Genomic DNA, 11734 nt, shown 5'->3' with positions numbered 1-11734 from the left:
CCCCTCACCTCCTCATCTCCTCACCCCGTCACCCCATCACCCCATCATCCCGTCACCTCCTCACCCCGTCACCCCATCACCCCGTCACTTCCTCACCCCCGTCACCCCATCACCCCGTCACTTCCTCACCCCCGTCACCCCGTGACCTTGTCGCCCCATCACCCCGTGACCCCGTCACCTCCTCACCCCGTCACCTCCTCACCCCGTCACCTCCTCACCCCGTCACGACCACAACCGTAGTCGAGGTGAACCAGGCGGCGTTTTGGAGGCGAGTCAGGATCAGGGTCAGGGTCAGGATCAGGATCAGGGTCAGGTCAGGGTTAGAGTTAGAGTTAGGGTTAGGATCAGGATCAGGGTCAGGGTCAGGGTCAGGGTCAGGGTTAGAGTTAGGGTTAGGATCAGGGTCAGGATCAGGGTCAGGGTCAGGTCAGGGGTTAGGGTTAGGGTTAGGGCGCCACCTCACCACTAGTTACCGGCCGCAGGTTAACAATGAGTTCCACCAGCAGATCATCCAAACCCTCTGAACTCAGGATTTGACCGGCAGGACGAAGCCTCATGCAGGAAGAGTTAGAATCAGAACCGTGATCGTCGGCACCCGGAGGAACAAACAGGCTGAAGCAGCGATGCACAATAAACCTGTCGGTTTGATCGGGAACTATGAAGCGTCTTCATATGAAGAAGCTCCTCCTCCTTCACCAGGTGGCGACAATCCATCCTGGCTAATGTTCATATCGTGCATCACTGCTTGGAGGCGGAGTTACGGTTTAGTACGAGCAGTCCTCTGTGTGTGTGTGTGTGTGTGTGTGTGTGTGTGTGTGTGTGTGTGCGTGCTCACCCTTCGTAGTCATGGCGACCGTGGATCACCCTCATGGCGATACAGGCGGCGACCGCGATGAGAACCAGCAGAACCAGAACGCCACAGACGGCGCCCAGGATGATGGCGGTGTTCGCCTGAGGAAGAGACTCTGAACACACACACACACACACACACACACACACACACACACACACACACACACACACACACACACACACACACACACACACACACACACACACACACACACACACACACACACACACACACACACACACACACACACACACACACACACACACACACACAGAGCTTATTTTTCCTCTTTCTATTAAAAAGTCATGTATTGTCAAAGCAGCGGCTCCCTCTAGTGGTGTGCGGAGGAAATCATTCAAATAATACAAATCAGAAAAAATATTAAACATTAAATTGAAATACCGTAGTATGTGGACTATAAGCGGCGTTCAAACTTGATCATATCTCACAATACGTTTTCTCTACAACCGTTTAGAATCACGTTAATCCCAAATTAACCATTTTTATTAACATGTCGTCCATAAAAAAACGTGTTTTGAATAGTTTAATAAATAATGTGAACACGTTGAAATCTGGAGCAACGTCACAAAAAGCAGCCTCAAAAATTCAAAGCTGCTTTATTTGCAATGAATAACCACAATTCTGTACATCAAACCTGTTCTTTAAGTCTGACTCAGCGGTGTGTGTGTGTGTGTGTGTGTGTGTGTGTGTGTGTGTGTGTGTAGGAGTCAGAAACAAGCCTCCACACGCCTCGTGGGCTTCAAACTGGTGAAAACAAAAAGCAGAGTTGTTTTCCTCCAGAGGATGAATGAAGCTTCTGATTCATGTCTGTTTGACCACCTCCTCCTCCTCCTCCTCCTCCTCCTCCTCCTCCTCCTCCTCCTCCTCCTCCTCCTCCTCCTCCTCCTCCTCCTCCTCCTCCTCCTCCTCCTCCTCCTCCTCCTCCTCCTCCTCCTCCTCCTCCTCCTCCTCCTCCTCCTCCTCCTCCTCCTCCTCCTCCTCCTCCTCCTCCTCCTCCTTCCTCCTCCTCCTCCTCCTCCTCCTCCTCCTCCTCCTCCTCCTCCTCCTCCTCCTCCTCCTCCTCCTCCTCCTCCTCCTCCTCCTCCTCCTCCTCCTCCTCCTCCTCCTCCTCGTGGAGAACAAGTAGAAACTCAGACTGGAGGTTCTCATCAGATTGAACTGCTGCCTAATCCTGATCCCGTCTTTTAACATTCCTCACATACTGTGTGTGTGTGTGTGTGTGTGTGTGTGTGTGTGTGTGTGTGTGTGTGTGTGTGTGTGTGTGTGTGTGTGTGTGTGTGTGTGTGTGTGTGTGTGTGTGTGTGTGTGTGTGTGTGTGTGTGTGTGTGTGTGTGTGTGTGTTGTTGATATTGTGAACAGCCCAGCGTTACTGTCATATGTTCCTTCACGTCTTTTAAAAGCAGAAACACAGGAGACGAGAGCCGGTGGAACTTTTAGAAAGTGTGGTTCCTCGTCCTCTGCTCGTCGTTCACGTTTCAGATCAGAAGTTTTAGCCTGAAGTGAGATTTGACGAAGCTCCACCGTTAATCCTGCACCGTCTGCTGCAGATTTAAAAGGTGCCGCGGCTGCAGCTTCACATCAACACTTAGAATCCAGGTTTTGATGTGTAGCAGGCGGGGCAGCTAGCACTGTATTAGCACAGTGTTAGCACTATATTAGCACAGTGTTGGCACAGGATTAGCACACTGTTAGCACTGTGCTAGCACTGTATTAGCACAGTGTTAGCACTATATTAGCACAGTGTTGGCACAGTATTAGCACTGTATTAGCACAGTGTAGCAGTGTAGCACAGTGTTAGCACTGTATTAGCACAGTGTAGCAGTGTAGCACAGTGTAGCACAGTGTTAGCACTGTATTAGCACAGTGTAGCAGTGTAGCACAGTGTAGCACAGTGTAGCACAGTGTTAGCACTGTATTGGCACAGTATTGGCACTGTATTAGCACACTGTTAGTAATAAAGTGCAAATAAAGTGAAGGAACATATGACGGTCAGTAACGCTGGTTTGAAGGTTGTTCAGAATATCAAGCTGCAAAACCAAAACAGTATTAGCACTGTGTTAGCACTGTATTAGGACACTGTTAGCACTGTGTTAGCACAGTGTAGCACTGAGTTAGCACTGTGTTAGCACTGTATTAGCACTGTGTTAGCACTGTGTTAGGACTGTGTTAGCACAGTGTTAGGACTGTATTAGCACAATTTTAGCACTGTGTTAGCACAGTGTAGCACTGAGTTAGCACTGTGTTAGCACAGTGTAGCACTGTATTAGCACTGAGTTAGCACTGTGTTAGCACAGTGAAAGACGGACGAGCGTCACGGACCTCTGAGGACGACCCTCAGCTCGGTGCGAGCCTGCGTCCCCTCGATGTCCGGGGGATTCTTCACGTCGCAGAAGTAGGTGCCGTTGTCGCTGAAGTGGGCGGGGCTAAGCTGGATGGACACGTCCCTCTTGTTGATGTCGCCCACGAACTGCACCCGGTCCTTGAACTCCCCGGGTCCCGGGAAGCTCCGGCCCGCCGAGAAGTAGAAGATCTGCCAGAGGGAACAGGACGGGAGTCGTTTCAACACCTGGAAGACGAGACGATCTGAATCCAGCCGCTTCCTCAGGGCTACATGCTAATGCTACATGAAACTATGAAGGCTGTTTTCTGTTGCTTATATTTCCAGAGCTGCAAACCTCTGATTTCACAAACATCAGGAATTTATTATAAATATTGTCTCTGAATGTAATGTACCAAAAGAAAAGAAAAAGAAACTGATTAGAAGAAAGTGAAAGTAAAATAAATGAGGTGTAAACTGTGTTTGTAGGAAGAGTTTGTAGAACAAGGTGTAAAGTTAAAACACTCCAGCTTCTGCGTTTTCATTTCAGAAAAGTTGAATGTTTCGACGACAACGATGTCCATTTACTGCTGAGTCGTGACTCTCTGGACCTACTGAGCATGTGCACAACGTCTGGTCACATGACCAGGAGCAGCCGTCAACAAGGAGGCGGAGCCTGAACAATTCCAAAGTCTCCATTTCGCCCGTTTCCATGGCAACAGAACCGTGTCGTATAAACAATCCCCAAAATGCACTTTTTTAAAAATTGTTGGCGTGTAAACGAACCCAAAACCTTTCAAATGATTAAGTAACATCGAGATTAAGATTGAATAAGTTGTTCTTCATTCTCCCTCCGGTCTATTTCTATTGAATGGACGAGACACTATATGAAAGACGAGAATTGTCTTTGTCTGGACAACATGGACTTTCCCTCTGACATCATAAAGCTTTAATATTTAAATATAATTTCCTTACTGGTCCTGGAATCAATGTGATTGATCTTATATTGAGAATATTATAAAGGCACCGCGGACATGACCGGCCTCAGTCTGGGCCTATCGTGTCTTTATTTATTAATAACAAACAGAACAGCTGAACCAACAAGACGCCACATGAAAGAGTCAGATCCTTCCTTTGTTTCTCCACAAAGAATATAAAGTCTCTTTATCCACAAACGTCGTTTCTCCAGGAAACCTGGAGTTCATTCATCAGACAAACAGAAATATCCTCATTAAAATGTATTAACGCTTCATTCTTCCTCCATGTTGTGTTGTTTTATTGTAACGAAGATCAAAGCAAGCTGAACAAACAAGAAGCCACATCAAAGCTCTCCAGCGTCGTCTTTGTGTCGTAGTGGTGAAGAAACAAAGAGAAGGTGGACGTTCCCTGTTTTCACTGGAACTTTACAAGATGCTTCTCATACGTGTTAGAAAACGACGACTCGGGGAATCTGGGCCTGTTGGCGCCTGTGTGGGCGTGGCCCTACATTGTGGGCGTGGCCTGCATTGTGTCTGTGTGGGCGTGGCCCAGCCCGTGTGGTTCCGCTAAGAACCAGCGCTCTCCTGGGGGGGGGGGGGGGCAGCCCTCTCAGGGGGTGATAAGAGCCACCACTCTCCTGGGGGGCGCTAAGAACCAGCGCTCTCCTGGGGGGGGGGCAGCCCTCTCAGGGGGCGCTAAGAACCAGCGCTCTCCTGGGGGGCGCCAGCGCTCTCTCAGGGGGTGATAAGAGCCACCACTCTCCTGAGGGGCGCCAAGAACCAGCGCTCTCCTGGGGGCGCCAGCGCTCTCTCAGGGGGTGAAAAGAACCACCGCTGTCCTGGGGGGCGCTAAGAGCCAGCGCTCTCCTGGGGGGGGGGGCAGCGCTCTCCCGGGGGTGGGGGGGGGGGGGTGGCAGCGCAGCACTCAGCACTAGAAAGTGTAGAACATGACGCTGCTTGTTCAGCAGAACGTGGGAACTGAGAGAAGAGAAGTGGGACATAGTTGATGTGTGACTCAGCTGTTCTGAGACCAGTTAGACCAGAGTCTCTAACCCTGCTTCTGGACCAGGACCAGGACCAGGACCAGGACCAGGACCTGATGTTAGAGGAGGAAGATGCTCTATAGTCTGATGTTCCGTCAGTCTTTCTCTGTTCTGTTTCACAGAACTGCTGATGAAAACCAAACAATCCAGTGAACTGTTGCATTGTGGGAGTTTTCTGTTTTAGCTTCATGACTCCTTTTAAAGAACGACGTCACATAAACATTAGAGAGAGAGAGAGAGAGAGAGACGGAGAGAGAGAGGGCGAGAGAGAGAGAGAGAGAGAGAGAGAGACAGAGAGAGAGAGAGAGAGACTTGGTGAAGCAAACAGGAAGTGGCCCAGGACGGAGGGACAATGTGAGGAAGTGTCCCCCCCCCACTGGGGGACTTACATTGTATGGCGCCTTGTGGAAGGGACTTACATTGTATGGCGCCTTGTGGAAGGGACTTACATTGTATGGCGCCTTGAGGAAGGGACTTACATTGTATGGCGCCTTGAGGAAGGGACTTACATTGTATGGCGCCTTGTGGAAGGGACTTACATTGTATGGCGCCTTGTGGAAGGGACTTACATTGTATGGCGCCTTGAGGAAGGGACTTACATTGTATGGCGCCTTGTGGAAGGGACTTACATTGTATGGCGCCTTGAGGAAGGGACTTACATTGTATGGCGCCTTGAGGAAGGGACTTACATTGTATGGCGCCTTGTGGGAGGGACTTACATTGTATGGCGCCTTGTGGAAGGGACTTACATTGTATGGCGCCTTGTGGGAGGGACTTACATTGTATGGCGCCTTATGGGAGGGACTTACATTGTATGGCGCCTTGAGGAAGGGACTTACATTGTATGGCGCCTTGAGGAAGGGACTTACATTGTATGGCGCCTTGAGGAAGGGACTTACATTGTATGGCGCCTTGTGGGAGGGACTTACATTGTATGGCGCCTTGTGGAAGGGACTTACATTGTATGGCGCCTTGAGGAAGGGACTTACATTGTATGGCGCCTTGTGGGAGGGACTTACATTGTATGGCGCCTTGAGGAAGGGACTTACATTGTATGGCGCCTTGAGGAAGGGACTTACATTGTATGGCGCCTTGTGGAAGGGACTTACATTGTATGGCGCCTTGAGGAAGGGACTTACATTGTATGGCGCTTTGTGGAAGGGACTTACATTGTATGGCGCCTTGAGGAAGGGACTTACATTGTATGGCGCCTTGAGGAAGGGACTTACATTGTATGGCGCCTTGAGGAAGGGACTTACATTGTATGGCGCCTTGAGGAAGGGACTTACATTGTATGGCGCCTTGAGGAAGGGACTTACATTGTATGGCGCCTTGTGGAAGGGACTTACATTGTATGGCGCCTTGAGGAAGGGACTTACATTGTATGGCGCCTTGTGGAAGGGACTTACATTGTATGGCGCCTTGTGGAAGGGACTTACATTGTATGGCGCCTTGTGGGAGGGACTTACATTGTATGGCGCCTTGAGGAAGGGACTTACATTGTATGGCGCCTTGTGGAAGGGACTTACATTGTATGGCGCCTTGTGGAAGGGACTTACATTGTATGGCGCCTTGTGGGAGGGACTTACATTGTATGGCGCCTTGTGGAAGGGACTTACATTGTATGGCGCCTTGTGGAAGGGGCTTACATTGTATGGCGCCTTGAGGAAGGGACTTACATTGTATGGCGCCTTGTGGGAGGGACTTACATTGTATGGCGCCTTGTGGAAGGGGCTTACATTGTATGGCGCCTTGTGGAAGGGACTTACATTGTATGGCGCCTTGTGGGAGGGACTTACATTGTATGGCGCCTTGTGGAAGGGGCTTACATTGTATGGCGCCTTGAGGAAGGGACTTACATTGTATGGCGCCTTGTGGAAGGGGCTGTCCGGGTCGCTGGACTGGAACCTCCAGGTGACGGAGGCGGCGCCGCTCACCACCTCGCTGGACTTGAAGGTGCAGCGCAGGACCCCGGTGGTGCCGTTCTCCACCACCACCTCCGGCTCCGCGTGGATCACGATGGCCGCCGCCGGCTCCGGGGCTGCACAGCGGGGGGGGGGGGGGGGGGGGGGGTTAAAACATATTTTCAAAATAAAAGCTTTCATTGCCTCGTTGCCAGCATTTTCAAAATAAAAGCTTTGAGTCCCTCATTGCCACCAGATGAAGGTCGGGGGGGGGGGGGCGTTTTAAAACACACTGCATTTTCAAAATAAAAGCTTTGATTCCCTCATTGCCACCAGATGAAGGTCGGGGGGGGGGGCGTTCTAAAACACACTGCATTTTCAAAATAAAAGCTTTGATTCCCTCGTTGCCACCAGATGGTCGGGGGGGGCGTTTTAAAACCCACTGCATTTTCAAAATAAAAGCTTTGATTCCCTCATCAGACTGGAAACACTTCAGTCTGTTTCTCTTCTGCACTTTATTCTACATTAGAACGTTTCATTACGTTCAAGTTTCTATTACTGTTTCGTCTTTGATTTGATGTTTTGGTAAAGACTAAAGCCTTGAAATGTAATAACATTACACATTATTATATTTAAATGTACATTAACAATATTTTTAACACATATTTGATCCCTTGTCACTGAATGAAGGAGTTTGTTTGAGGCCACGTCACTTCTAGTGATTGTGTGTGTGAATGTTATCAGTGTGATCAGAAACCGGCTCTGCTGCTTCGCTCTGCTGTCACAACACTCAGGAAGGGTGGGGGTTAGATTCCCTGGACACCATGCCAGAGCTCAGAGGCAGTTTGGCCCTTCAGCAACAAAAACACTCGTTTCAATAAGCAGGTCCAGGATAAAATATGAAGTTCTTTGTTTCATATTTAAAGTCATTTAACGGCTCTAAGAGGAACGACAGAACATTTCCTGTTCACATGATGATGAAATCAAGTGGAAGAGGAGAAACGCTGACAGACATTTTCTTCAAACGGGAAAAAGCAGCAGACTCAACTTCACTGATAACGTCTGACAGAGTGAAACACTTCATAACTGTGACGTCACCAAAGAGTCACCATGGCGACACAAATTCCTTTCATCTCATAGAAACAGAAAATATACGTATTTATAATAACATTTATAATGTTCTGTTCCCCGTCAGTTAGGAGTGGAAGACGCTTCCTGCAGCTCTGAGAAACGCTGAGTCATCATCTGGTCTGAGAAACGCTGAGTCATCATCTGGTCTGAGAAACGCTGAGTCATCATCTGGTCTGAGAAACGCTGAGTCATCATCTGGTCTGCAGACGTTCCAGGAGGAGGAAGTGTTGATCATCGTCCTCAAAGCAGAACCGTCACAATCCACTTCCTGCCGACTCACACTGCTCTCAACTGATGATGATGATGATGATGAAGATGATGATGATGAAGAGCTGGGCCTGGTCTAGAAAGCTGCTGAAGCACTGAAGGTCCTGGAAGAGACGTACGCCTCCCAACACGTCTGGGATTTTAAATGATGAAGTCTGCAGCAGAACGTTGGAACGGAACCACGTAGAACCTTGAGCAGCACATTGTGGAGGAGAGGAACCAGGTGGTGCTGATGGAGAGGTGGAGGACTGACCAGGTGGTGCTGACGGAGGTGGAGGACTGACCCTGAGTCAGCTCATATTAATATTTCGGCCAGTTTGAACCGTTTCCTGGTCGGTTTGTCCTCAAAGTGTTTTCATTTCATTCTTTGATTTTAAATCCATTTTGCTTTTTCTTTCACGTTCGTCTGTTTTTACCTTCGTCTTGTTAGTTTGTGCCTCTTTGTGGTAATGTCGCCGTTACTTTAAAGTTTTTATTTTAATTCTACTATTGCTGGTGTATCTGTGGTCAATGTGCACCATTTGTTCTTTTTAAACGTTTCACATCACTGTAGTCGCCTGTCGTGTATTTCAGCAGAGCTTTTAATGCCTTTTAGATGTTTTCCGTCTTAATCCGTTTTTGTTGTTTGTTTGTGGTTTTTTACGCAGTTTTGATCTCTGTCTTTTTAACGTGTGATAAATATTCTACACTTTGTTGATGTTTCTGTGGTTATTTGAGATGAATTTCCTTTTCTCCTGCATGTGTTTGTTCTGTTGTCGGTTGTCGACACGTTCCACCGTCAGGCAGTACAGACACACTGGGAATCTGTCGTTTGAATCACAGACACAGTCTGGTCAACAGACGGAGTGAATCAAGGCGAAGCGTCCCAGAGTCCCGGAAGCTTCCTGGTCTGGCCGAGCAGGAAAAGCCCTGGTTTGGGGGCGAGACCCGGTGGTTCCTAGACTCTTAAAGGATCCTGGTCCAGACCTGGTTCCTCTCAGCTGGGATGCAGTTGATTATTAAAAACAAGCCAAACATAGATAACAGACGTTTAAAGTGACGGGTAGTAAAAACTCTATAATGTTGGTATGGTTGAATAGCGACGTCAGTTTAAAGCCAGATTCTGTTTAATGTGGATAAAATCTACATTAGGTTTTGTTACCGAGCAAATAACGTCTCCATTATTACACAAACAGCCCAGAAGCTGTTTAAAGAGGAACTGCTGGAACATTTCAAATCAAATCAAACCAATTGAGCTGAGGCTCTGGTTGTATTCAAGGATTTATTTAAAGGCCGATAAAACTGCCAAAATTAACCGATTTCACGAGTCAGCTGAATAAAAACGACACGTAATGGCAGAGATTCGTCCACTAATAGGTGATTTATAACGTTTTAAGTTTAAAAACCCTTCCACGCGTGTGTAAAGGTTATACTTCACACCGTTTCTGCAGCATTACAAGGTGCTGATGAATTCGGCGAACACCTAGAACCTCCACGGGTTTAGCTGTTTGCTGGATTTGAACGTGTGTTCCCGGAGCAGACAGCCGTGTGTTCCCGGAGCAGGTAGCCGTGTGTTCCCGGAGCAGGTAGCCGTGTGTTCCCGGAGCAGACAGCCGTGTGTTCCCGGAGCAGACAGCCGTGTGTTCCCGGAGCAGACAGCCGTGTGTTCCCGGAGCAGACAGCCGTGTGTTCCCGGAGCAGACAGCCGTGTGTTCCCGGAGCAGGTAGCCGTGTGTTCCCGGAGCAGACAGCCGTGTGTTCCCGGAGCAGGCAGCCGTGTGTTCCCGGAGCAGGTAGCCGTGTGTTCCCGGAGCAGACAGCCGTGTGTTCCCGGAGCAGACAGCCGTGTGTTCCCGGAGCAGACAGCCGTGTGTTCCCGGAGCAGACAGCCGTGTGTTCCCGGAGCAGGCAGCCGTGTGTTCCCGGAGCCTCTCCGCACCACACCGCCTTCACATTTCCGCTAATTCAACCTCACATCTGCGCCATCACGTTCGAAACCAGAGTACCGCACCGCGCCGCTGGCCGGGTGCGGGTGTGGCGGGTTTCGGGTGTGCTGACAGGACCGCGAGCCGAGCGAAGAGCCGCCGCGGCACCGAGGCTCGTCGGGGTGGAAACGCTAAGCTAGCCTGGGAGCTTCCCACAATAAAACCACCGCAGTTCACACGTCCAGCCGCACGGATTGGCCTCCGGGCGGCTCCGGAACTCACCTCGGACAAAACACAGCGTCAAACCAGTCAGTAGAAGCGGCTTGCAGACGGTTCTGGACCGTTTTGGCTCCATTTTGTGGTTGTAAACAGCTTTTCTGCTTTTCTTTTTTTTTTCCTCTCTCGTCCGAAGCCCTTCTTCTTCAGCGCGGCTCACTTGCGGCGGCAGGACGCCGCTGAGCGCCGCGGTCGCCCCCCGCAGGACGTCCGGGGAACTGCAGTCCGTCCACCAGACCCACGTTAGAGCTCTTTAGAATGAAACGTGACTTCATATTCATATGTACGACTACTTGGAAATGTTATGTATTCTTAAAGGTATTTTAGTTTTTTGTTCAATTTTCATCTTGTTCTGTTCGTCGTTTGTTAGTAGAACTGATTTTTGATTTCTGTTATCAGTTTGATTCATTTTCGTTTTGTTCAGTTTCGTTGTGGTTTAACTTTGATAGTCACCATGACAACCCATCCTGGTGGTTTTATTTTGATAGTCACTATGATAACAACCCATCCTGGTGGTTTTATTTTGATAGTCACTATGATAACAACCCATCCTGGTGGTTTTATTTTGATAGTCACTATGATAACAACCCATCCTGGTGGTTTTATTTTGATAGTCACTATGATAACCCATCCTGGTGGTTTTATTTTGATAGTCACTATGATAACAACCCATCCTGGTGGTTTTATTTTGATAGTCACCACAATCACAATCCATCCTGGAGGTTTTATTTTGATAGTCACCATGATAACCCATCCTGGTGGTTTTATTTTGATAGTCACTATGATAACAACCCATCCTGGTGGTTTTATTTTGATAGTCACCACAACAACAATCCATCCTAGTGGTTTTATTTTGATAGTCACTATGATAACAACCCATCCTGGTGGTTTTATTTTGATAGTCACCATGATAATCCAGCCTGGTGGTTTTATTTTGATAGTCACTATGATAACAACCCATCCTGGTGGTTTTATTTTGATAGTCACCATGATTACCCATCCTGGTGGTTTTATTTTGAGTCACCATGATAATCCATCCTA

At 48.7% G+C, this 11734-nt stretch overlaps 1 protein-coding gene across 1 annotated transcript; it reads right to left on the bottom strand.

The window, feature by feature from the left end:
• Positions 1–831: 831 nt before the first annotated feature.
• Positions 832–10827, bottom strand: mpzl1l (myelin protein zero-like 1 like; the record flags this gene model as incomplete). Its single annotated transcript, XM_080508716.1, has 4 exons — positions 10700–10827; positions 7071–7252; positions 3194–3404; positions 832–965 (listed from the first exon to the last, which is right to left on the bottom strand). Exons 1-4 carry the CDS (start codon positions 10770–10772, stop codon positions 832–834), a joined length of 600 nt encoding a protein of 199 aa, XP_080364842.1. The 5' UTR covers positions 10773–10827.
• Positions 10828–11734: the final 907 nt, after the last annotated feature.

This window comes from Blennius ocellaris, assembly GCF_963422515.1.
Source record: "Blennius ocellaris genome assembly, chromosome: 14".
NCBI lineage: Eukaryota > Metazoa > Chordata > Actinopteri > Blenniiformes > Blenniidae > Blennius > Blennius ocellaris.
Note: the sequence above shows the minus strand (reverse complement) of the source record. Positions and strands in the feature narration are given on the sequence as shown.